The sequence below is a fragment of the Lepus europaeus genome, chromosome 1 (assembly GCF_033115175.1).
Source record: "Lepus europaeus isolate LE1 chromosome 1, mLepTim1.pri, whole genome shotgun sequence".
In the NCBI taxonomy this organism is placed as follows: domain Eukaryota; kingdom Metazoa; phylum Chordata; class Mammalia; order Lagomorpha; family Leporidae; genus Lepus; species Lepus europaeus.
The window spans coordinates 159,833,245-159,859,997 of record NC_084827.1 but is presented as its reverse complement, the minus strand read 5'-3'; the positions used below and the strand labels follow the sequence as shown (position 1 = coordinate 159,859,997).

At 38.7% G+C, this 26,753-nt stretch overlaps 1 protein-coding gene across 12 annotated transcripts in view; it reads left to right on the top strand.

Moving 5' to 3' along the window:
* Window positions 1-25,542, top strand: part of FN1 (fibronectin 1) — a 70,124-nt gene extending 44,582 nt beyond the window's left edge. For 2 of the 12 annotated variants that reach the window (XM_062191317.1, XM_062191289.1), the window contains 19 exons: window positions 395-664; window positions 1,414-1,530; window positions 2,180-2,344; window positions 2,895-3,050; window positions 4,013-4,126; window positions 4,945-5,214; window positions 6,391-6,578; window positions 8,011-8,098; window positions 10,239-10,415; window positions 11,496-11,585; window positions 11,814-11,993; window positions 13,112-13,201; window positions 14,485-14,591; window positions 15,876-16,014; window positions 19,219-19,383; window positions 21,138-21,263; window positions 21,775-21,881; window positions 24,326-24,436; window positions 24,785-25,542. In XM_062191317.1, the coding sequence (XP_062047301.1) occupies window positions 395-664; window positions 1,414-1,530; window positions 2,180-2,344; window positions 2,895-3,050; window positions 4,013-4,126; window positions 4,945-5,214; window positions 6,391-6,578; window positions 8,011-8,098; window positions 10,239-10,415; window positions 11,496-11,585; window positions 11,814-11,993; window positions 13,112-13,201; window positions 14,485-14,591; window positions 15,876-16,014; window positions 19,219-19,383; window positions 21,138-21,263; window positions 21,775-21,881; window positions 24,326-24,436; window positions 24,785-24,856 (2,732 nt within the window). In that variant the 3' untranslated portion in view covers window positions 24,857-25,542. Of the gene's footprint in view, window positions 1-394; window positions 665-1,413; window positions 1,531-2,179; window positions 2,345-2,894; window positions 3,051-4,012; window positions 4,127-4,944; window positions 5,215-6,390; window positions 6,579-8,010; window positions 8,099-10,238; window positions 10,416-11,495; window positions 11,586-11,813; window positions 11,994-13,111; window positions 13,202-14,130; window positions 14,592-15,875; window positions 16,015-19,218; window positions 19,384-21,137; window positions 21,264-21,774; window positions 21,882-24,325; window positions 24,437-24,784 lie in introns of all 12 variants that reach the window. The other 10 variants (XM_062191280.1, XM_062191241.1, XM_062191260.1 and 7 more) reach the window with 5 other exon arrangements.
* The last annotated feature ends 1,211 nt before the right edge of the window (window positions 25,543-26,753 follow it).

The window sequence follows — 26,753 nt, the reverse complement described above, 5'->3', positions numbered from 1 at the left end:
GTTACTTTGAGAATACACTGAGGATAAAAACAGAACACTTAAACACTGAATCACTTAAAAATGTCAATTCCCACAGTATCTTAAACACCAGTCTTCAAATGTGATGCAGAAACCTACTGTACCAACACATGTAGATCATAGAGATTCCCTAGAAAAAGGAAAAATTTAATGCTTGCCCTGGCTGTGTTGAACTGAATCAGTTTATGATTTTAAAAATCATATGTGACTTATACTCAGCACATCCTAACCTGAGGTTCATGGTAAATCATGGCATTGATGAGAAAGGACCCAGACATTGGAGTGTGTTACTTTCCCCACACCTTCTTCACCTCCTAAGCTGGTGGTGTCTTACTTTTTTTTTCACTCCTCTTCCTACCCTGGTTGGGAAAAACAGGTCTCGATGCTCCAACTGGCATTGACTTCTCTGATGTCACTCCCAACTCTTTCACCGTTTATTGGACTCCTCCTCGAGCCCCTATCACTGGCTTCTGGATTCGCCATCATCCTGAGCGTGGTGTTGGAAGACCTCGGGAAGATCGAGTGCCCCCTTCTCGGAATTCCATCACTCTCACCAACCTCAATCCAGGCACTGAGTATGTGGTCAGCATCGTTGCTCTTAATGGCAGAGAGCAAAGTCCTCCCTTGATTGGCCAACAGTCAACAGGTAACTTCTTTGGTGGTCTGCAAGGAGACTAAGAAGATTTTCCTATGTAGATAGGATAATCTGACATAGCTTTATGTTATTGGAGTGATTATCTCTTTTAAGAATAGATCAAAGTTATGAGAAATTAAGAGAGAAAAGAGGGAATGTGTGGAAGGAAATCTCTTTTGTAGAATATATGAAAGAAAATCACTTCTTTATCACAAGAAATTTCTCATCTGATTTAGGTATTTATGCATTTCTGGCAAGGTGTATTCAGAATATAGAAAACTTAATAGTATTTCAGAGTTCCCTTAAAATTATAATTTTAGTGTGTCATTGTTCTTAGGAGCTAGACACTGAATTAGTTAGGAGGGAAGTGTCATTGTGATGGCTATACCCTAGTCTCAAATGGTTAAGCAAGAGAGAGAAGGAGCAAGCTAATGTGGCAAATGCCAGCAATTAGCAAATACCTAAGATGGTGATATATGGGTGTATTATTTTTGTAACTTTTCTGTAGCTTAAAATATTTGTCAAAATGAAAAAAAAAACTAAGAGAAAAATTCTTGGTGAATTTCAAACAATCATTTCACAATTTGAGTGAGATCCTTAACTTCTTACCTTGAGTTCATAATTTTTAATTCTGCTGAGTTTGTTTAATATTTACCTTATTGCATGAAGGAATCATAAAGACGATCATCTTGAAAAAGAATGGTGAATCTTGGCATTGTTTGAAAATTGTGGATGTAAAATGTTTCTCATGTTTTTTCTAGTTTCTGATGTTCCAAAAGATCTGGAAGTTATTGCCTCAACTCCTACCAGCCTGTTGATCAACTGGGAAGCTCCAGCTGTCACAGTGAGATACTACAGGATCACCTATGGAGAAACAGGTGCGCCAGTAAAATGCTGTTTCACACCCTGATCTAATCAGCTTCTGTTGTGGGTGACCTGCAAGCACAGCAGTGGACATGCAGTTAAAGGATCTTTGCAAGCCTTTCAATGGAGTCTTGTCTTTTCCAAGGACAACTTGAAAATGTGTATGATATAATTGGTTGTGAAATAAACATAGAAGATTATTTATAGAATACAACTAGACAGGGTACAGCAGTCAAGGAAAAAAGTACTGTGAATTCACTGATATCATTTGTGAAATAAGTGATTTTCATTTTTTCTTGTTTTTACTTTTCTATATTTTTCCAATTTTTATTTAACATGAATATATTCCAGCACAGTTTTTGAAAAGGATACAGTACACACAGTCCTGAGCTGGGGGCTTATGTTATTCCCCCTTTTAATGCCAATCTACAATGCAGTGACATTTTACAGCTGGAATGTTAAGATAGCATTACTGCAGTTTTCTCTCAATTTTTATACCCTTATCAAGGTTTACTACATGCACGTTTTTGTTTAGGCCCTACAGTGTCCTTCAAAACAGACTGAGCAATTTGAAGGATTATTTCAATGTTGCTTGCAATATGTTAATTTGGTTAACACCAGGGTGAATCTAAACTTCTCACACTCTAAACCTTTTCTCCACAGGAGGAAACAGCCCTGTCCAGGAGTTCACAGTGCCCGGGAGCAAGTCTACAGCTACCATCAGTGGCCTTAAACCTGGAGCAGACTATACCATCACTGTGTACGCTGTCACTGGCCGAGGGGACAGCCCAGCCAGCAGCAAGCCAATTTCCATTGATTACCACACAGGTACAGACTCCATCTCTGGGGGTAACACTAGTTTTTTTACTAGATAGTTTTTTATAGTGTTCCCTGTAAGTAATTTTTTCATTGTCAAATTGATTTTCTTTTTAATAAGAGAACAACCTGCAGCTGTTGCTTGTGGATAACAAAGTTTCAAGCCAGATATACAAGAAAGCACCTAAAAGGCAGGGATTTTTGACTGTTTTGTTAATTGATATATTCCTATAACAGAGATAGGTTTATGGTGTAGTCAATAAATATTTGTTGAAAAGTGAATGATGAGTTGATAAAGTAGAATAGAAACACCTTCTTGGAATGTAGTTCTTTATGATGGAAACAGTCATCTTGAAAACAGTTGTAAAGGTGAATGGATGCATGTTCCTATCTTATACACAAAAAAGCTATCTTTATATTTTTACAAAAAAGAAACATCTCAGTGAGATTAATAGAACTAAGTGTTCATGTGATTATGTGCCAGAAATTGAGAAAAAGTAAATGTCCTGGTTTATCCCTAAAGACTTGGGTTTCACTAATTTCTCCTTGCTTTTATTTGCAGAAATTGACAAACCATCCCAGATGCAAGTGACAGATGTTCAGGATAATAGCATTAGTGTAAGGTGGCTGCCTTCAAGTTCCCCTGTTACTGGTTACAGAGTGACTACCACTCCCAAAAATGGTGAAGGACCAACAAAAACTAAAACTGTAGGCCCAGGTAAGAATACCAGCAACTCACAACCAGCAGGATAGACATAGCAGGCCAAAAAGATATTCTTAATATAAATAGTCACCAGGACTGGCACTGTGGTGCAGCAGTTAAGCTACTGCTTGGGATGTCTACATCCTATATCAGAGTACCTGGCTTAGCATCTGGTCCACCTTCATTAATGCACTCTCTGGGAGGCAGCAGATGATGGCTCAAGTACTCAGGTCCCTGCCATCCATGTAGGAAACTCAAATAGAGTTACAGATCCTTGGTTTCTCTGCTGTCCAGTTACAGCTATTCTGAGCATTTGAGTAGTGAACTAACACTCTCATTCTCTCTGTCTCTGTCTCTCTCTCCCATCTCTCAAATAAATATAAGTAAATAAAACTTTAAAAATAAATAAATGGCCACCCTGCCATGAATATTATTTGTTTAGTGTCATGGCATAGTTTCCCTATTCATGAATTCAAGGCTCAAGACTGTGAACAACTCAGTTCACAATAGATATTTAAGGATAAGTGCATTTCTGTTTTTACATGCATGGTTTTGTCTAGTGGTATAGATATATTAAACTTTTAGAACCTCTTTCACAGTTTTGTTTTTTGTGCACAAAGATAAAAAAGGGGGATGGTGGCTTAACTGACATTTTCAGATTCTTTTAACTCTGACATTTTTGTTTTCATATAAAATACTTGTTCAATTCACATCTTAAGGCAACCTCTATTAAAATCAAGTTCATTTTTATTGTTTTCAAGAGCAGCATCGCATTATATTTTAGAGTTTATCCTCATGTGAGACTTTATTCCAATATGATCATTTGTGGTAGCAATAAACAGGTTTATCCAAGAAGAAATTAATGTCACTTTTCCTCCATATTTTCATGATCATTCTACAAGTGAAAATTCCTGGGCATCGGGGTGACTTATAGTAGATCACATAGATGCTATATTTGCTCTTCATTCTCTGTGCAGATCAAACAGAAATGACCATTGAAGGCTTGCAACCCACAGTGGAATATGTGGTCAGTGTCTATGCCCAAAACCAGAATGGAGAAAGCCAGCCTCTGGTTCAGACTGCAGTAACCAGTACGTGACCAACACTTGGTTTCCATTTTTAAAGTCAAATTGTGTTCATGGGTTTCTGAGTGCCCTGTGTGTGTCATGCAGTTCTATCTGGGGACAGCCATCTTGTCAGTTATTTTACAGCTTGAGCTGAGCCCTTAGTGAATATGTTTTCTTCTCAGCGCCAAGCAATAAACTGAAAGGGAAAGAAGTTGTGAAACCACTGTAGTTAGTTGCTGTGCTTTGAATTTCTTTTGCTCAAATGGCCTCAGCACAATCTTATTTGCTTATAGCAAATCTACAAAATATTTTGCTAGGACCTTCTTTTCTACAGCTGGATGGTATAGTTGATTGAAGTGTGCCTCGTGAACCTATGATGTCTGAAGCACTTAGAGGACTGGCTAGACCAGTGTTTAAGGCAGATGCTTCATAAACAGAGGAAAAGAAGAGTTTAAAAAAGATTATAGCAAACTGAACCTAACATTGAAAATCAACTTTACCACTTCCAAGGTATAGAAAATCCAGGTCTGTGAGACTAACATCACAATGCAAAAAACAAATTTGGTATAATATCTGAAAAATAATATAAATAAATCCCACTTGTTGGGGGCACTTTTCTGGGTGTCACGTACACCTGTGTTTTAGTAAGTGATGCAACATTAAATATTTCTAAACCAAAGATATCTAAGCAAGTGTCAAGTAACTTTGCATTTAATAGTGGGTTGATTGAAATTTAATTCATCAAAGAAAATTATATCTGCCAAACTGCTTTGCATGTTATAAAAATGCTTATTTCACAACTTGCTTTTCACATAACCTCTTACCATTAATTTGCCTAACAGACATTGATCGCCCTAAAGGACTGGCATTCACTGATGTGGATGTCGATTCCATCAAAATTGCTTGGGAAAGCCCACAGGGGCAAGTTTCCAGGTACAGGGTGACCTACTCGAGCCCTGAGGATGGAATCCATGAGCTATTCCCTGCACCTGATGGTGAAGAGGACACTGCAGAGCTGCAAGGCCTCAGGCCGGGTTCTGAGTACACAGTCAGTGTGGTTGCCTTGCACGATGATATGGAGAGCCAGCCCCTGATTGGAACCCAGTCCACAGGTATATCGTTAATTGCACCACCTGGTGCTCATGGGAGCAGTGACTTAATGTCCTGCTGAATGAATAATACTCTTTCAGGCTATTGATTCCCATGTAAGGGGGTAAAAACAACAACAAACTCTGTATTAGGAGAAACTCTCTTTAAAGAGGAATGGTAATGACCAATAAAATTTAGATGCTGGTTAAGTAAATAAATCTGATAAAAGGAGATTTTGGAGTATCTTGGCTTATAAACAAGGCCATAAAATAAGACATTTGAAGATGATAGCAAAATTGTGGAGTATTTCCTAAGCTATGACTCCCTGTGATAAACCTCCTTGTGTATAAAGGAAAGAAATTTGGCATCCTAGGGCCTACTCTAAAAAAAAGAACCCAAATGCACTTCATAGCAGCATGATTCTGAGACTACATGGGTAAGACCTGTCTTCCCTGGTTAGATAGTGTGTGCCAGTGTGTAATTTGCTTTAAGGATTGTGATTCAGATACATAGGAAATAGTCATTAGGGCAAACATTTTCCACAATTCTTTATCCTCTTGTGCTTTATTTCTGAAGCAGAACAGAATGCTAAAGATGTGTCCTAGTGACAGCATAAACCCTAGAGGTGACAATCTATATTATTGCTCTTTGCTTCTCTTTCCTGCTTCTGTTGTGAGCCAATTTTCTTCTTATGCTGCACCACAGAGAATACTTCAAATTTAGCAGTGGTATCTGCCATGGGATCCAAATAAAGAGACAATAAAAATACAATTCTATCTTTTTTGGATGAAATACTCTGTGAAATACTTTTTCCCCATACCAAGATAATTTATATAGAAAAAGGGGTATTACTCATCACCTCATATGAATGGAAAATCAATCCTAATGGCCAATAAGCCAATTCAGCTTCTCTAGTTTGTAAGGGAAGACAAAAAATAACTTCTAAGACCTAAAGTTTCTTGGAGTTCTGGGGTTTTCCCAAGCATTTCCAGTGATTTTTGAGAATTGGCAAATATAAAACCTATTTTCAGCAATTTATTTACATTGCATCTCTCCTTGTATTTCTCATCCTGAATCTCTACTTGTCCCAAAACTCACCTAACCAAAAAAGAACAATCCATTCTACTTGTTGGAATTCACTTTTTTCCCCTTTTCCCATTTCCTGTAAGATAACCTCTAACCAATGACCATCCTGACAGCCATTCCTGCACCAACCAACCTGAAGTTCACTCAGGTTACACCCACAAGTCTGAGTGCCCAGTGGACACCACCCAATGTCCAGCTGACTGGATATCGAGTGCGGGTGACCCCCAAGGAAAAGACCGGACCAATGAAAGAAATCAACCTTGCTCCTGACAGCTCGTCTGTTGTTGTGTCAGGACTCATGGTAAGAAGTGACCTTCTTTCATTGATATAATGAAGTAGATCATCTCTTACATAGTTGATAGGGTGGGAAATACGATTCATAATCTATTTGTGCGTTTTTCTTCTGCCATCAAATAATTTTATTGTAACTTTTTTTCGAGAGAAGTCCTTTATGTGGACCTCAACTCTTTTAGATGACTCGTGGGACAGAATTTTATAAATAGCATTGCATTTTGTGCAGCTCTTTTATATGTATTCTGCATATTTTCAAAGATAGTCTGGGGTGGGGTGGAATTTATATATCCATTGGTTGAATATGTTAGACCACCTTAGTGATGCATTTTCTGAGTTCTATTACCTTTGCAAGGAATATTATCCAGTTTGCACTAACCTGACCTAACCCTACCCTCAAAAACAAGTTTAAATACTTCTAGACACATTTCAGGCAGATAACTAGCTGGGAATCTAGACGGCTGATATACATCGTAGTATAAGGCTAAACTTACAGAATAAAAGATTCTGAGATAGAACAGAACAAACTCATTGCCTCTGTATGATCAGAAAAATTCATGATTTGCACTTTCCAGATCATAAATGAGAAAAATAGGCTAATACCTATCTTCATCCTTTTTAAAAATATTTTTAAAGGAATTTATTAATATATTAGATTCTCAGGTCACAGCAAATGTATGATAATTACTACAACATGGTTCTCAACAATTCTTATGTTAATGTGAAATTTTTTAGACTATTTTCAGTACTCAACATATCTGTAGTTTATTTCTCCCCCCTCCAAGAAATTAAGGAATTCAAATTTAGGGATGTAGTGATTCTTCCCACCAAAACCCCCCTCCCACATACCCACCCCTTTTCCCTTTCCCATTCCTAGTCCCATTCTCCACTAGGATTCATTTTCAATTAACTTTATACACAGAAGACCAACTCTATACTAAGTAAAAATTTCAACAATTTGTACACACACACACACACACACAAAACTGTTTGATAACAAGTTTTACAGTTAATTCATAATACAATTCATTGAGGACAGAGTTCCTGCATGGGAAGTAAATGCACAGTGACTCCTGTTGTTAATTTAACAATTAACACTCTTATGTATGACGTCAGTGATCACCCGAGGCTCTTGACATGAGCAACCTAGGCTATGGAACTCTTTTGAATCCACAAACTTCATCAGTAGTAGGTATCCCAAGCAGCAGCTTAATCCACTGCATGGGCCCACCCCCCGACAAGAGCATCTTTAATTCATTTAACTTAAATATGCTGCTGATCATCTATAGTGTAGGAATGAAATTAACCTAGGAATTCATAGTGTTGTAGGTTTTGCTAGTTTGTTTTTTCTTTTGTAATCACTTCATTTACTAACACTGTAGGGATACCCCTTGAGCTTCATGTTATGATGCTGTTAAAGATTCCTGTGCCCTTATTTCCAGGTGGCCACCAAATATGAAGTGAGTGTCTACGCTCTTAAGGACACTCTGACAAGCAGACCAGTTCAGGGCGTCATTACCACTCTAGAGAGTAAGTAATCAAACATTTTAGTTCAAAAACCTTCTGTATCAACAGAAATTAGAGGAACAGTACATGATGTCTTAGATCACTTTGTTAACAGTGGAATGATTGCCAATTTGGAAACTGATTTGATCACCTTTTTGACGTACTGCTGTTTGTGACCTTTGAAGACTTTGGAAAAAGTGGTCAACTTACACATAAAATGGAATCACTTCATAACATCATAATGTTTGTATTTTGTATTAGAATTATTATCTGGTTTATGCTCTACTTTTAGAATTTGTTTGTATAAAGTCTGAGAAGCACACACTGGCTTCTGCTATATCTTTTCTTTTTTTTTTATGTTTCTACAATTTGTTAATCCCCACAAAAAATTCATGCACTCACCGTAGATAAAATCACTGCAAAATGTTTACTCCTTTGGCTGTTACCCAGTCTCCAGCTCACTTTTTGCTAGCACCAATCCCCCTGACCTTCTTCATCCTGTTCTTGGGCTCCTTTCACTGTTTTCTTGAGGTCTCTTTTTCTTTTCCCATAGGCCTGTCTTGCAAGTCTAGGTTTGGGTTCATTTTTCTTAGCATAATCCAAGGAGTCATAAATCGTATGCCAAAGCCCGTGGTCTTGCCATCACCAAAATGAGTTCTGAATCCAAATACAAAGATGAATTCAGGAATGGTCTTATACATTTTGGCTAGTTTTTCTTGAATTTCTGACCTTGGCAAAGTTGCTTTCCCAGGGTAGAGAACATCAATGAGCGTTTGTTTCCTCTGAAGTAGTCAGACATGAACTTCCTGGTCTGGGTGGTTTCTATGTCATTCATGACAGCCGTCTCTCTCTGATGTATCTTTTTTTTTTTAAAGATCTATTTATTTATTTGAAATGCAGAGTTACAGAGAGGCAGAGGCAGAAAGACAGAGAGAGGTCTTCCATCTACTGGTTCGCTCCCCAAGTGGCAGCAAATGGCCAGAGCTTGAGCCGATCCAAAACCAGGAGCCAGGAGCTTCTTCGGGGTCTCCCACTTGAGTACAGAGGCCCAAGCACTTGGGCCATCTTCTACTGTTTTCCCAGACCATAGCAGAGAGCTGGATTGGAGTAGAGCAACCAGGACTCAAACTGGTGCCCATATGGGATTCTGGCATTGCAGACAACAGCTTTACCCCCTATGTCACAGCACTGGCTCCTTTCTGCTGTAACTTAATAGGGTAGTCAATATTGGATTAAACTGGGCCCAGATTCAAGTTTTCTGTATGCTCTTTTAGAAGTCACATAAAATCCCAAACACTCATCATCTGTCCTTTCTGTTAAGAGAAAAGATATGACACTTAAAAATGACAAAATACTTGCTAGGTGTCTTGTTCTTGTAACTCCTACCACACCATGGCTGGTGTTGTAGCTAGCAGCTAAAGCTGCTTCCTGCGAAGCTGGACATCCCATATAGGTGACAATTTGAGTCCTGGCTGCTCCATTTCCAATCCCACTCCCTGTTAGTGTGCCTGGAAAAGCAGTGGAGGATAGCCCAAGTGCTTGGGCCCCTGCACTCATGTGGAAGACCCAAAGGAAGCTGCTGTCTCTTGGCTTTGGCCTCACCCAGCTCCAGCCCTGGCTGTTGCAACCATCTGGGGAGTGAACCAGCTGATGGAAGATTCTCTCTCTCTCTCTCTCTCTCTCTCTTTCTGTCCCTCTCCCTCTGGTTCTGTAACTCTTTCAAATAAATAAAATAAATCTTTTTTAAAAATGAAAATAATTCCTACTATACCTGCTTTTAAATCACAGTAAAATGATGATTTTACAACTTACTGAAATATCTGTAGATATTATAAAGCCAGCCCAGTGAACCACTGATAATATGTATAAGGCTTTTCAGTTCTACTAAAGGAAAAGCATGAGAAGCGAACATATTCATATGTCCTACCTACAGTTGGCCTTTCCCTGGCTGGCAAAAGAGATCTTCTACACATTATTAGTTATGCATTTTCTAAAATGGGTGTACTTGCTGTATAATACAGAAATGTTTTAAAAACCACAAACTTATAGGTCTAAGGATACCTCAGAAAGCTTGTGAGAAAAAATGGAATTAAAAGAAAACATATGTACTTTCCATGAACTTTAAGTATTAGTAGGCACTAATATTGAGTTGTGATGTTTGCAGATGTCAGCCCTCCGAGAAGGGCACGTGTGACAGATGCTACGGAGACCACCATCACCATCAGTTGGCGAACCAAGACCGAGACCATCACTGGCTTCCAAGTTGATGCCATCCCAGCAAATGGCCAGAATCCAATTCAGAGAATCATCAAGCCAGATGTCAGAAGCTACACCATCACAGGTCAGGGAACCCACTACAGCCATTCAATTTGTTAACTGATATCTGCAATGAAAACTGGCCCGTTGATGATTCTACAACTTAAACAGATTGAATTTATTTTCAATTTTTATGACAACTCATTTTTAAAAAGTTATTTTCATGCCATGATCAAAAATAGTTTTTTCCCCTTTGCCTGATTTAGTCAAATGTTTATAAAACAAATAGCATGTTTTGTCAAATTTGATTTGTCCTGTTCATTTTCTTATTTATGAAATGTAACATAATACTTAAAACCAAAAGAAGGCCAACTATTTTATGCAGAGGTTAAGATGCATACTTCCACATGGGAGTAACTGGTTTCATGTCCCAGCTCTGCTTCCAATTCCAGCTTCTTGCTAATGAACACCCTGGGAGGCAGCAGGTGATAGTTCTAGTAGTTGAGTCCCTGCTACTCATTTGGATGACCTGAATTAAATTACTGGCCCTGGGTGTTGTGGAACTTAGGAAGTGAATCAGCAGATGAAAGATCTTTGTCTCTTTCTCTCTCTCTCTCCTTTTCAAGTGATAAATAAATAAACAAGCAAATAAATGCATATATATAAAACAAAAGAAACAGCAATGATACACTGTTCTTACCATGAACATAGATTAAAATGAATAATTAAAAAACAAACACCACTATTTAATATAGGTCAAAGTTGTAACTAGAGAACATTCAATATCTTGGTCAATTTGGAACTTTAAAATTCTGATTGCAAGTACCAACCAATGAACATCTGATTACCTTAATCCTACTCAATAAGTATTGTCCCTCATTTTCCAAGAAGGCTGCTTCTAATATAGCATTTTTTTGCATTTAAAATTTATTTTAGCCACTTGTCTGTACCAGTGTCCTTGTCTGTACCAGTGATTTGCTTTTGAGATACATTTTTCATTTATTAAGCAAATATCCATGGCATGTTCTACCTTATTGTTCATGTGTAGGTCACTTCTGTGGTCCACATGAATGCAGGGTGGTAAAGGAACCAAGGAAATTGTAAGTTAGCTTGTAAAATCTGATAAAGCAAAGACAGGTAAAAATCTTCACTTGTTAATTTACAGGTTTACAACCAGGCACTGACTACAAGATCCACCTCTACACCTTGAATGACAATGCCCGAAGCTCCCCTGTGATCATCGATGCCTCCACTGGTAAATATACTTTTTACCAAGAAAAGGCAACTGACATATGGAATGAGTCAGGTGGACTTAAACAAATATGAAGCTAATTTTTGCATGAAAGATCCCAATGACTCATTTTTGTAGTTTACAGATTCTCTGAAGTCTGTTTAGAAGGGTTGAGAGAAAAGTGTGAGAGTAATTTTCTTGGTTATTTGTTGACTCGTTGACTTAGAGACTTAATTTTTTGTTTTGTTTTAGCCATTGATGCGCCATCCAACCTGCATTTCCTGGCTACCACACCCAACTCCTTGCTGGTATCATGGCAGCCGCCGCGTGCCAAGATTACTGGCTACATTATCAAGTATGAGAAGCCTGGATCCCCTCCCAAAGAAGTGGTCCCTCGACCCCGCCCTGGTGTCACAGAGGCTACCATCACTGGTATTGCTGCTTCTATGCTGTGATTTTCCTATGCACTACAATGACACATGAGGTCACAAAACCCATCTTTGTCTTGATACCATACTGTAAGGATGAGAAACCTGTTATCAGGACATCATAACACTTTCTTTTGTAGGAGCTGTAGGGCTCAATACATCTCAAATGGCGTAAGTTGTGAAAATGCAATTTCATTACTGTTGTAATGGCAAAACTAGCCTCTTTCTTTTCTTTTCTTTTTTTCTTTTTTCTTTTGGCCAGTTACCCATTAGTTTAATTCTGGAAAAAAGATATTTTTCAAATCTAATTAATTGCTTTTGACCCTGTCATCATACTTATCTCCCTAAAGATCTGATAATCTTGCAGAACTTGCCAGAGTGACCCTTGCCATTGCCTGCAGTATTCAGTTTCACAGAACAGGTCTGGAAGCAGGGAAATCCTGGCCATACACATTGGAGAGGATGCCTACAATGGGGAACAACAGTGGTGCACTTCAATGAGAAAAGCCAAAAGCCTCTGGTATTTTTGTCCCAGAGGTTAAATATTTAAACTCTTTATAGAATATCATCTTGACATAATATCCCTGTACAAATACCAGAAGAGACACTACTTTTTTATAAATTTGTAGTACAGGAAAATAGATATAGGAGAAGTTGAACTGGATCTACACAAAGACTGTTCACACTTTCCCCTGCACGGCACTTACCTTTCTTTAGCCTACCTTGTCACAAATCTGCCCATTGAGGGCTTCCTGGTTACTACACCTAAGTCGATTCATGTGTACAATCTGCAGTGATCTCTTCTGAATCACACTTCACTGTGGATGTACAATGCTGGTAGACTTTCTTGAATTCAAAAAGGCAAATAAGACAACACATTAAATGAATACCCTGGAAAATTTAGCATTGGATTTGATAGCAAGGTCATTAGTTTGCAAAGGGGTTTTCAAATGCTGAGTCTTTGGTGTTCATGGGCAAAAACTGGTTGGTTCTGCCTTTCAAGAGGCCCAAAGCCTGCTGGAGAGGAGATGCTTGTTCTCAGTAGCCTCTGCTGGTAAGATTGGTTTCCACGTGAGTAGCTGAGTCCACCAACTTATCATGAGGGCTCTGGTGTTCCCTCAGGTCTGGAGCCAGGAACTGAGTACACAATCTACATCATTGCCCTGAAGAACAACCAGAAGAGTGATCCCCTGATCGGGAGGAAGAAGACAGGTAATGAGCACCCTCTGGGTTCTAAAAAGCTATCAATTTTGCAATGTGAAAATGTTTCTATGTTTTGATGCATTCTCGTGGTATTTTCTAACAGCATAGTTTATAAATTGTACTTTTTAGTCACAGGGATGATATAACATGCTCTGCAGAAATCAGTTTTATTTTTTTCTATACTATCGTCGGTCAATGTAAAGCCTGGTTATTCACCTTTGAAAAACTCAAATCAGAAATAAAAATGTAAAATGAAGTTGCTATCATTACTAACCTTTTATAGCTTCTGTTGAGTTTTACAATTGTTTAAAAAAAAAAACAGAGGGAGAGAAACCCCTCCCATTTGATTATATTATATGATTTTTAAAACTTGGAACTAAATGGTGTCTTACTGTTTCAGCCAGTTTCAGTTTAATTTGAAAAAATGCTGCATTAATTGTGATGGGGAAATTTTTAAATGAAACATATATGTGTCTTTTATTTATTTTTGCCATTTCATACCATGAAAAACTGTTTAGCTATACCTTTGTTATTCTCATACTTCAGACACTGATATTATTATTCTGGATTCTAGTTTGTCTAATCTGCTTTTAAGATTTAAAAAGGAGAGAAAGAAAAGGCTGCACATTTCAGTTCTATTAAGCTTAATTTGAGCAGAGGCAGCTTCTGTGGGGCTCAGTGGTTCAAAGCTTTATGTGTATGATAAATTCATACGAACACTTTTTTCTTTCTAAATTATAAAGAAACCTTTGAGAAAAATCCTAAAGATTTCTTTCTGGAAAAAAAGTGTTTTGTGATCTCAGAACTGCTAATTTTCCAGGGGCTTTAATCAGATTGATAAACAGTCATTGTTGCCTGAATTGATGATGATAGTGATTGCTGCTATGTACTGAAGCTTAACACGCTTTGCTTTTTTGGCTCTAACCTCTCTTGGCTAGATGAGCTTCCCCAACTGGTAACCCTTCCACACCCCAACCTTCACGGACCAGAGATTTTGGATGTTCCCTCCACAGTTCAAAAGACCCCTTTCATCACCAATCCTGGGTATGACACTGGAAACGGTATCCAGCTTCCTGGCACTTCTGGTCAGCAGCCCAGTGTTGGGCAACAAATGATCTTTGAGGAACATGGTTTTAGGCGGACCACACCACCCACAACGGCCACCCCTGTAAAGCTTAGACCATACCTGCCGAATGTAGATGAGGACATCCAAATTGGTCACGTCCCCAGGGGAGACGTAGACTATCACCTCTACCCTCACGTTCTGGGACTCAATCCAAATGCCTCTACAGGACAAGAAGCTCTCTCTCAGACAACCATCTCTTGGACCCCATTCCAGGAAAGTTCTGAGTACATCATTTCATGTCACCCTGTTGGCACTGATGAACAACCCTTACAGGTAATTATTTTTTCTCTTTTCTTCTGACTGGGCAGCCCAGACAAGAGTAAGCTAGGTGGTGCTCTGATGTAACGTGGCTCCAAGCCTGGTACTCTTAGAAGGATGGCATATTTAATCTCTGATGATTTAGTTAGTTAATTTATTTAAGAGTCAGAGTGCCCACCTGCTGGTTCACTCTCCAAATGCCTGCAACAGTCAGGGCTGAGCAAGGCTGAAGCTGGGAGCTAAGAACTCACTCCAGGTTTTCCTCCTTATGTGCCCAAAACCCAAGTACTTAAATGGTCATCTGCTGCCTCCCAGAATGTGCATCAACAGGAAGCTTGAAACAGGAAAGGAGCCAGGACTCAGACCCAGGCAGTCCTATATGGGATGCAGGCATCCCAAGTAACATCTTAACCACGAATTCCTCCCTCCTTATTAAAAAAAAAAAAAAAAAAAAATGGTTGTATTCTGGAGGATGTACTGGAGAGTGTCATTAGCTTTTAGTATACAGAGAGAATGAAATAATTTTTATTATTCTCACACATCTGAGGCTTCTTAGTCAAAGGGTTGATCCCGGAAAAAAAAGAAAAATACTCTTCCTTAATTTACACTTGTGTGAAGAAATCTGAAATGCCATTCTTCTATCACGCACCCTTGAAGAATCTCATTATCTACAATATGTCTGAAGAAAAAGAACTTAGGGGAAGCTTGCACATCAGCTGTTACAAGTGATTGATTCTCTACCAAAAACTTCTTTTCTTTCATTTGTCTTGCTGGTGCTAGTATCCGTTTTTATTGTATTCTTATTTTTAGAAAGTAGCACCCTTTGTAAAGCTACAAGTGTGGAAAATTTATGAGCTTAGAAACATGAGTTTGAGGATTTCTTAAGGTGGTTTCAGGACTCCATGGTGTGTTCAGATGCCATTTGCCTAGCCTGACTGGATCTCCCATTTAGGGCAGTGTCCATGTTTTATGGGAGGGGCATGTGGCTAGGGTTGCCACTGGGCTTGCACAGACCATGACGGGAGCATCAGGCTGATGAAAAGGCCGTCTCTAGTATGGGGGAGGGTTCCTGGCAATTCTGGAGCATATAGGTAGATTTGGGGCAGGATCATTGGGCAGAAATGATGGCCCCTCACCCTTACTACTCCATTTCCCAACTTGCTGGGACCCCTCCACTTTCCCTCTGTTTCCCTTTGCGTGGTTTCAACTATGAGAGTCAGTGATAAGAGACAGGGGAGTATATGGCTGTTCTTCACTCTAATGCTTTGTTGCCTACTTTGGATGCACCAATAATAACAGTTCCGAGTTCCTGGAACTTCTACCAGTGCCACTCTGACGGGCCTCACCCGAGGCGCCACCTACAACATCATAGTGGAGGCACTGAAGGACCAGAGGAGGCACAAAGTGCGGGAGGAGGTTGTTACCGTGGGCAACTCTGGTATGTAAACACATGTGCTATTAGGCACTGGTTCCCCTCTGGACTACACCAGAGGTGGCTTTTTTTTTTTTTATTGTTGTTTGTTGCTGTTATTTAATTTTGGGAAATATTGTTACACATCAACATGAAGTAAATGAACAACTTTAAAGTCAGTTATTTGTTGCCTGTAGTTTCCTGTAGTGTTTTCACGAAATACATATAAAATTGACAGACTTTCCAACAGAGATGTTAAGGTAGACCTGTAAGTCCTTTCCAGTGAGTATCGAATTGATATAGAGCACAAGTTTTCTGACACTATGCCTTCTTTTTACCGTACTGCTGTCCTCTTCAGTAAGTCTTAGCAAAACTGATTATCTGTAAAGGGAAGTCCTCTTTGCAGATGTTAGGAACAGCTGGTTTTTGTTCCTGATACACAATGCCAACAAAACCCATTTCTGTCCAGAGAGCTCCTATTCCATTTTTTTTTTTCAGATTTTATAGATTTTTTTTTTTTTGACAGAGTTAGTGAGAGAGAGATAGAGAGAAAGGTCTTCCTTCCGTTGGTTCACCCCCCGCCCCCCCAAAATGGCCGCTATGGCTGGCTCGCTGCGCCAATCCGAAGCCAGGAGCCAGGTGCTTCCTCCTGATCTCCCATACGGGTGCAGGGACCAAGTACTTGGGCCATCCTCCACTGCCTTCCTGGGGCGCAGCAGAGAGCTGGACTGGAAGAGGAGCAACCGGGACAGAACCAGTGTCTGGAGTACCGGTGCCGCAGGCGGAGGATTAGCCTAGTGAACCGCGGCGCTGGCCAGAGGTGTAAACTCCTAAAGGCTAAATGACCATTGACTATAGCTTGTGGAAAGCTCTTTGAAACCAGTAGTATGCTACCTGCCTTTTCAGTTTGCTTCAGTCAGAGGTTCACCAAGGAACTTGAAATGGAGTAATCGAAATTTTGAAAATGAAATCTTCCAGTTGGAGGACTGTCTCCTCTCTGGCAGCAGGGAGTGCTAGTGGCAGGCTGTATTCCTAGGTCTAGTTACTTAATTTCAGTTTCCTGCACCTGATGGTAGACTGTGCTATTTTAAATGAGTAAATTCTTATGAATTAAACACTTAACTATTTGTTTTTGGCTGGGGTTAGAGGGATTATTTTGTGTTTGTTGTACCATGTATCCATAGTAGTGCTTATCTTTTGTCTTTTGTTGCTTTACTAGTAGAATGAAATGTGAAAGAAATTTTCAAGAATATAAAGGTCTTTGTCTTTTTCCACATCATTTTTTTTTTTTTGAGATTCCATGTCCATGACTTTATTGAGGGTAGGTTTTAACTCCTGACTGTTTTTAGAATAACCAAACCCCTCCTCACAGTTTAAACTCCTTCCATTTTTCTTTCCAATGCCTGATTCCCAGCAGAAATATTCTGTATTCTAGTCAGCTTCTCCTCACTTTGAGAAATTTCAGATTTCCTAGTTCTTTCAGGGTGATGTCTTTTAAAATATTAGACACCCCAAATACCTATTGCATTTGAGTTTTTGATTATTATACTATAAAATTAAATATACACAGTGGAATTTAAAGTCATGGTAATTTAGCTTATTTAATTAAGAATAACTTGAGGTATGCTTTGTTTGCATAGATTAATTTTTCTCTCACTTTGATTTTTTTAGAAAGCTTTTATTTAATAAATATAAATTTCATAGGTACAACTTTTGGAATATAGCAGTTCCTCGCCTCATAACCACCCTCCCACCCCTAAATTGTCCCACCTCCTACTCCCTCTCCCATCCCATTCTTCATTAAGATTCATTTTTAATTATCTTTATATACAGAAGATCAACTCTATACTAAGTAAAGATTTCAACAGTTTGTACCCACACAGACACACAAAGCATAAAGTACTGTTTGAAAACAAGTTTTACCATTAATTCTCATAGTACAACTCATTAAGCACAGATGTCCTACATGGGGGGCAAGTGCACAGTGACTCCTGTTGTTGATTTAACAATTGACACTTTTATTTATGACATCAGTGATCACCTGAGACTCTTGCTATGAGCTGCCAAGGCTATGGAAGCCTCTTGAGTCCACAAACTCTGACTTTATTTAGACAGGGCCTTAAGCAAAGTAGAAGTTCTCTCCTCCCTTCAGAGAAAAGTACATCCTTCTTTGATGGCCCCTTCTTTCCACTGGGATCTTACTCACAGAGATCCTTCATGTAGATCATTTTTCACCACAGTGTCTTGGCTTTCCATGCCTGAAATACTCTCATGGGCTTTTCAGCCAGATCTGAATGCCTTAAGGGCTGATTCTGAGGTCAGAGTGCTATGTAGGGCATTTGTCATTCTATGAGTCTGCTGTGTGACCTACTTCCCATGTTGGATCATTCTCTCTCTTTTAATTTTATCTATTGTTATTATCAGACACTTGGTTGCATAGATTATTTTAAAATAAGAGTCTTTAAGACATAAGAAAACACAATCTTAGGTGACACAAAGAGATTCTATTTATTTCTAAGCCATTATATCCCATTTCTTCTTATTTGAAAGGTGTTTTTTTTATTTTAATAAAATAAAGCATTCTTACCATTACAGTAACAATGTGCAAAATCTCCGTATGCAAAAAATTCAATCACAAAAGTGAAAATCACATTATAATGCTACATGAAAATGCTAAGACTTGCATTATAAGCAAAAGATAGCCTTTAATAATTATTATTAATTTAGTGAATGCTAAGTGTTGTCAGAGGACCAATGCTTTGAATTCTTGGCCTTATGTAATCTTCACAAGATCCCTGAAGTAGAGATAATTTTATTATTATCCCCCAAATCACAGATGAGAAAAAAATAGGAAGAGATGAACCAGCTCAAAGTCACTCTAGGGCCAGTGGTGAAGGAGTGCCACCAAAGTTCTTACCTAGCTTAAATTGTCTCAAGATCTGTTCCATGTTCTAGAAAGTAAATTTACCAGAAATGCTCATTTCTTAGAACCAACAACAAAATTGAAAGATGATTTTTTTTAAGATACTTATAGCAACTTCCCACTGGTGACAAATAAGGGTTGTTTATTAAAGAAGCTGATATATTGATAGAACAGATGCATGCCTATTAATGAGTGCTACTGGAACTTCCGGGTTAAGTTGTTGTATGCAGTGGTTTGTTGTCATTTTTTATGATTCAAAGCCATCAATAAGATGTCTTTTGTTGCTTTTTTTCTCCTTTTCTTCCTAGTCAATGAAGGCCTAAATCAACCTACAGATGACTCATGCTTCGATCCCTACACTGTTACCCATTATGCCGTTGGAGAGGAGTGGGAGCGATTATCTGAATCTGGCTTTAAGCTCTTATGCCAGTGCTTAGGCTTTGGCAGTGGTCATTTCAAATGTGATTCATCTAGTGAGTAGCTTGCATTGTCCATCTACTTGTCCATCCGTCACTTCCAGTTCCATGCATTTGCACTAATGTGCCAAAGAAGCATGTTTGGCAGCCAGTTGCTCATCCAAACATGAAGCAAACAAAAAGATGTTGTTTGACCCAAAGTAACATTTTGCATCATACAAAAATGATGGGAAATTTTACTTGTTGAATATTGCTTCACTTCAAGGGTTGTATGCTGATAAAACTATTATTGAATAAGTTGGTGCTGGTAATGTTATTTTTGAAATTTTCTGTTAGATCTATTCAGTAAAGTCAAACTCATTGGAACCATGTCTAACTGAGAGTATTAGAGACACAGAGAAACCCCAAAACTCATTTAGTCTTTCATATGGAGATAAGAGGTAAACATTTATATTCACAAATAGTCTCTTTTCACACAGACCAAACATACACATATCCTAGTAGATACACATGCTCACATTACACACACACATATGCAGACACACACTCCAACCCAGGCAGCTTGAACATTGCTAGTAATATACAGAAAGCATATAGATAATCCATTATAAAAATTAAGAATGAGCTTAACTTTAAAATATTTGATTTTCAAATGATAAAGATACAAATTTTTCAAATTTTAGTTAAAATGATTATAGAAATTATTATGCTTTGATATTTAGTATGTGAATTTATAAACTTAATTTATTCTTTATTTTCAGGCAATGTAACTATTATTGACAGCTGTTCTTTTTATAGGTGTAAACTATTATGATATCATATCCCATGGAAATAAAATAGAACAGATTTTTTTTAATGTTTTTAAATGTAGACATCTGTGCTTGACTATCAGAAAAAAAGAAGGCAGAGAGAAAGTTCAGGAGGTGGAAAGTTCAAAGTTTGGCATCAACTAGGTGTATTTTTAACTTCTAAAACTGAATTACTTTTAAGTTTGTGTATTTTTACCTGTGTACATACTTAGGTACAATCATGGAAATTCATTTATGCGATTCTTTGGCTCAATTTACATATTCTTTGCTTAGATGTCATAATTTTCTAATACCCTTTGTTACAGTTTAAGAAGATGGATTTGCTGCCAAAATGCAAGAATTTATGTATTAGTATATAAACTGTATGCTTGTTTTAGTATAAGCCCTGGAGATTAAACAGTCATCTTTTATGTACAGTAATTGAAGACAAATAACATGTGACATCTGGGTATTCCTTAGAACCATTCTTTTATCTGTAGGGATAATGGCAATTGATTTTTTGTTTGTTTTCTTTGTTTATGTTTTGTTTTTTTACCCAGGCTGATTCTCTAACTCTCCTTGTTTACCTATAAGTAAAGGGGATATCTACAACTGATCTGTTTGATGGCTAATTGAACTATTGTGTATCTAGTGTTTCTTCAGATCCAAAAGTGTATTTTGTCTTTGTTGTTCCTAAGAGACTACACTAATCCTATTTTAGTTTCTCCAAGTTTCGAAGCTTAGTAGTGAGAATTCAAATGAAAGCCATTGACCATTCTTTGGGTATGATTGCAGTGGAATAAATTGGATCTTAAGCTATCCTAGAAATGCTAAGTGGTAAAAACAAGACTTTAAAATACATCCAGAACAATACAAATGGTTCATCCTTGACATCAGAATCATTAACTTGCCAGTGTTTCCAGAACTGTGACTTTTAAAACCCATTGACCCATCCCAGTACACCTGCTCTTCTGCTAATCAGAGCATGATAGTAACTCTTTGCCCCAAATTTCCCTTCTATAGAATGGTGCCATGACAACGGTGTGAACTACAAGATTGGAGAGAAGTGGGATCGTCAGGGAGAAAATGGCCAGATGATGAGCTGCACATGTCTGGGGAATGGAAAAGGAGAATTCAAGTGTGATCCTCGTACGTCATCACAGATCATTTTTAGTGCCTTCATAATCACTCCCACTTTCATTACTTGGCTGTAACTCTCATTCCAAGAAATGATTGGAGACTTTAAGTCTCCTTGAGGAGTGAACAGTGGGTTTGTTAATCTTTTCATTTGAGGCAGCAGAGCCAAGCTTCAAAAATGCATTATGATTTAATGTTATCCCAGGGCACTTTTCCAGCTTGAGTATTTGACCATTATCTACAGTGCAATGTTACAAGAAACCTTTACAAGCCTGTAGACTCAACTCTTAAAATATGATTTCCATCTTCCCATTGAACCCTTTCCTGTTGATTAGATCTAGTTTTTGGAAATGCTATGCTAATATCTGGGCAGGGGTTCCACTCTGTCGATGATTCACATAAATATATGGTATTTGGGCTGTGATGGTACAAATTCAAGACAGAAATGGAGCCCAGCCCTATGTCAAGTCTGCATTATGGTACTCCATCTTTTCATGCGTTTCTGACTTGTGCCTACATGTAGATGAGACAACGTGTTACGATGACGGGAAGACGTACCATGTAGGAGAACAGTGGCAGAAGGAGTATCTCGGCGCCATTTGCTCATGCACATGCTTCGGAGGCCAGAGGGTAAGACCAACCGTACCAGGTTCCCTGCAACTGAGATAAGATAAAGGGGAGGCATTTGCAGTGCTGCGCTGCACACCCCAATGTGGCAGTGCCCCTCACAATGTTGACACTTAGGTGCCAACACAATGCTCTGCCAGAACCCTCCTCTTCTATTTTCCGTTTCCTAGCCAGCCTCGGCCCCTGCCTGTCTCTACTAGTCTCAGACTGTCTCTGTTCTTCCTCAACTAAAGTGCTAAGTTGTGGGTAGCTCTGGGCCTCCAGCTCTCCTGTGCCTCCGTGGCATTGGTAACACCTCAAATCTAAATCCTGTCTCAATCCAAAGAGAGATCCTTTTTAAGAGCTAGCACAATCCTAAATAATAAGAGACAAACAGGGAATGAGAAATGGCACTGGCTCTTAATGTTACAACTGAAGGCGTGAAGTTACATAGCAGAAATCACCTTGCTTACTAATTAAATATGGTTCTGAGTGGGTGTGGCAAACACAGGTCCAGGAATGTTAGAAAGGGAAAGTATAAAAGGGAAGTATAAATTGGCTGGGGCTTAGAATGGCTGGTATCTGGTTGGTGGAGCAGCAGAAGCAGTGAGACAGTGACCACATGCCCTGGGAGAAGAAATTGTCTTAGATGGGTCCCTGAGCCACCTGTTGCTTGGTGTCTTGTGCTATGAAATTAGAGGGGAAGAACTAGACTTCAGAGGGCCTTAGAATCACAGTGTTTAAGCCAGTACTTCTCCCCCACTTCTCATATGAATGCTACTGCAATACAGCAAAAAACTACTGTGTCTACCTTTAGTATTACTTGAAATATAGAAATAAATTGACTCGTATCACAAATATAAGTAATGGAATATAATAGCCCATTGTTTTCAATGAAGATTGCGCTCTCCCCATAGCTCCCCAAATTTTGATACTTGAGGACTTGCTCTAACCCCAGGATGGGTTTCACTGGCAGATGCATTTGGCATTAACCAATTACAGGTACCCAAGATGGGAAAGAACATGATGGAAACATGATCTTTAGGAAGATTAATCTGCAGCAGGAAAGGGTCATTAGAGGCCTCTCCATGCCCTAACAGAGGACCAGGAGCCGCCAATGAAAACTGCCTTGATCTCTTTCCAATAATAGCTAAGTGAGGAGGAGGCTGGTCCCCAAGGTGATGGGAAAGAAATGGTGGGATCAGTTTTCCTCCCTTTCTCTCCCTCCCCCTCTCCCGATCTCTCTCATCAACACATTTAAAGCCTGTGATCATTTTGGTATAACAGTGTGATGGAGACTGAATTTTTTAGAAGTAGATTTGGATCTCACTTCAGCATCTTCTCATTATTTATGCACAAGAAACCTTTCATGTGTGACACAGAAAGTGCTAAATGAGACCCTTAAAACTAGAGTGTGAACTGTTACATTTTTATTTGAAAGCAAACTCTATTGATTTCCTAAGTAGGTATTTACCTGTTTTGTGTTAGGTATTAGGACAATATGTTGTTAAGTGGGGAAATAGTTCTCAGATATTTCAATGAAAATATAAGCAAGAAAGTGATTATAGTATTTGGAGTTCTTTCCATGGTAAGAAAAATCTCACTCAACTTAGGCAGACATGGCTCCTGTAATGGGAAGTTCTGGGATCTACCAGCATCAAGGGGTTGCTCCAGGGATGGGCTCTAAGGCCTCTGCCTGCCTCTCCTTGCACTGGCTTCTTTCTCCAGTGTGCTCTTTGCTGATGGTGGCACTGATGACCCCAGCAGCTTCAGTTTTACCTCCTCTCATCTTCAGAACAACACTGAAGGAGAACACATTTCCAGCAAAACTCTCAGGGCAGAGCCTCACTGGCCCAATTACCATCCCTTCTCAGGCCAGATGCAGGGCTCACACCTCACTGGCCCAGGGAGGTTCAGGAGGGTAATGGCCATTTGTTGCAGGAGAAGGAGCATGGCTGGGGTTGCCTCAACTCCTGAGTGGCAGCCCCAGCTCTGCCCACCAGCCACTGTGTGACTTCCTTCCTGCCTTGGAGCAGGAACTGCTCTCCTCTGGGTCCCTATTTCCTTAGCTGTAATATGACAGTGTTTGTTACATGATCTCAGGTTCCTTTCGAAAGCTCTCAGAGTTTTTGAAACCTCTTCCATCATCAAGCACCGAGAGCTTATTGAGGAAGTTGGGACACAAATGAGCCTTAGCCTATGTGTGGGGTTTCAATGGGAAGAGAAGAGAGGAGATTTGAGGAGGAAGGGAAAACATGAGTAGATAGTAGGTAAGAGATATATTAACAAGCAACAATACACTCTTACGAGTTATAAATACATGAGATCATCATCAAATTTCCTTATTGATTAACTGCTTATATTTTGCCAATGCATAAAGCTAAAATTCTTCTTGAACTCAAGCACTAAATTACAATGTCCTTGGATTATCATAAATCCTATTTGACTTCATGCATCTACCTGCTCAGGGCTGGCGCTGTGACAACTGCCGCAGACCAGAGGTTGAACCCAGTCCTGACGGCTCTACCGGCCAGTCCTACAACCAGTACACACAGAGATATCATCAGAGAACAAACTCTGTAAGTGCATTTGTACCATATCTCTCCCCAACCCTAAGTAGGTACAAAATAGGGGATCTTTCTTCTGAATAAACCAAATATTTTCCATTAAAAAAAAAAAAAAAAAAAACCTCTCAAGTGATAAGTACAATCCTGTATCCTATAACATAATTTAACTTATAAATTATTAAGGCCTTGAACATTATGGGCCAGTGTAGTAAGCTAGGTTCCTTTTATTAGAAAGAAATACTATCCTATGTGCTCATATAAGTAGTTGTCATAGGAGTCTCCCCTCCCTGCCTTCGTATTTTTTCCACATATCTTACACTACTATTGCCATTAATGTTTCTTCTTCTTCCATTTGTACAGAATGTTAACTGCCCAATTGAGTGCTTCATGCCTCTAGATGTACAGGCTGACAGAGAAGATTCCAGGGAGTAACATTTCCACCCCAGAGGAAGAAACATGTCTCTGCAAAGGTCCATCCCAACTGGAGTGACGTTGGCAGACCCTGTCTTTGCGTGTTTGTTACTTTTTAAGCCTTTTGCTCTGGAGTAAGTGCTCCAGCCTCAGCTCAACTCACAGCTTCTCCGAGCATCATCCTGGGAGTGTTTTGAGACTTTTCTCATAAATGAGGGCAATATGTTGCCTGTTCTGCTTCAAATTATTCAGTACCGCTCAGTATTTTAAATGAAATGATTGTGATTGATGATTTGGTTTGGGGTCAATAAGGAAGCATATATAACCAACCAAAATGCCAAATGTGTTGAAATGGTCTTAACAAAATTTTAAGTAGGAAAGTTACCCAAACACTTCTGCTTTCACAGAACTCTGGCCCGCAACACTGTAGGAACAGCCTACCCTTGTTACTGTGATATTTAAAATATCCACAGTACTCACTTTTCCCAAATGATTCTAGTAATTGCCTAGAAATATCTTTCTTTTACCTGTTATTTATCAATTTTACCAGTATTTTTATATGGAAAAAAAATTGAAGTCACTTAGTACGCAGTTGAAAAAAGGAATTTGGTATAATTATGGTTGGTAATTATTTTTTATACTGTATGTGCCAAAGCTTTACTACTGTGGAAAGACAACTGTTTTAATAAAAGATTTACATTCCACAATGTGAAAGTCATTCTATTTTATATAAGGTACTTGGGGGGAAATAATAATCCTTGAATTTTTTTTCTTTTTAATTCAGCAAACACTTGAAAATTTATGATGTGCCAGGCTCTCTTATCTTTGATAGTGTTTAAACAAGATTTGCTCAGTCTGTCTCTACAAAATCACAGATTCATTTTTGTCATTTCTTCTCTTCAGTAATGGAGATGGCTTTATATTTTATATTAAAACAGATTTAAGGGATGTCCTAGCCAGCTTTTCAGAAATACAATTGAAACAATATTTCTGGGTTTTTTTTCTAACTTGTAATTCTTCCTTCTCTCCTTTCTCTTTTCCTTCCTTCACTGAATAAACATCTATTGAAATTAGTTTACCACAAGGAAAATAAAAGAATCATTGAGATGTTAAAGTACTTGAATAGTATGGTGTACATGAATTTTGTCTTAGGGAAACCTCTTAGTGTAGTAACCTCAGTCCAGCTTGTCTTAATACCTGCCAGCTAAAGCTTTGACCACACTATGATAATCTGAACAACATTTGCTTACTGCTAACTTGCGAAGATGATTTCCTTTTTCATTGTAACATTTGGGAAACAACAAAACTTTGGGATTAAGTCTGATATTCAGAATAGTAAATAGTGGCACTGGAAATAACTGATTATTAATTAGGAAACCACTAGTAGTTTATAACATACAAGAAATCACTTTTTTATACTACTGTTTAATGAAGGCAAGTATTTCAGTAAGTACCCAGCAAAAACTGTAAAGAACAAATCTAAAAAGAAATTTTCTCATGATTCACTTGTTAGCCCATATTTTAACTGATCTATAGTTTATAAAATGTTCTGACATTTAGTTTCTCATTTAGGGGAGGTTTTATAGCTTAATTTTACAGACAATACAGCTCCCATGAGTTCTGCTTAGCCAAACACAGGCTCAGACCCTGGACTTCTGTTTAACATTACTCTTCTTTCAGCTTTATCAGGCCACTAGTTTGTTACCAAGATAGTTGTTGTGCATAAGTTCTTTATTTAACACAGAAACTTGGGGTAGGCATTTGGGCTAGTGGTTATCAGCTGGTTAAGATACCATATCTCACATCAGATTTCCTGAATTCAAAGCGTGGTTCCTGATTCAAGCTTCCAGGTAAAGCAGCGATGATGGCTCAACTAATTGGATTCCTACCACCAACATGGGAAACCTGGATTGAATTC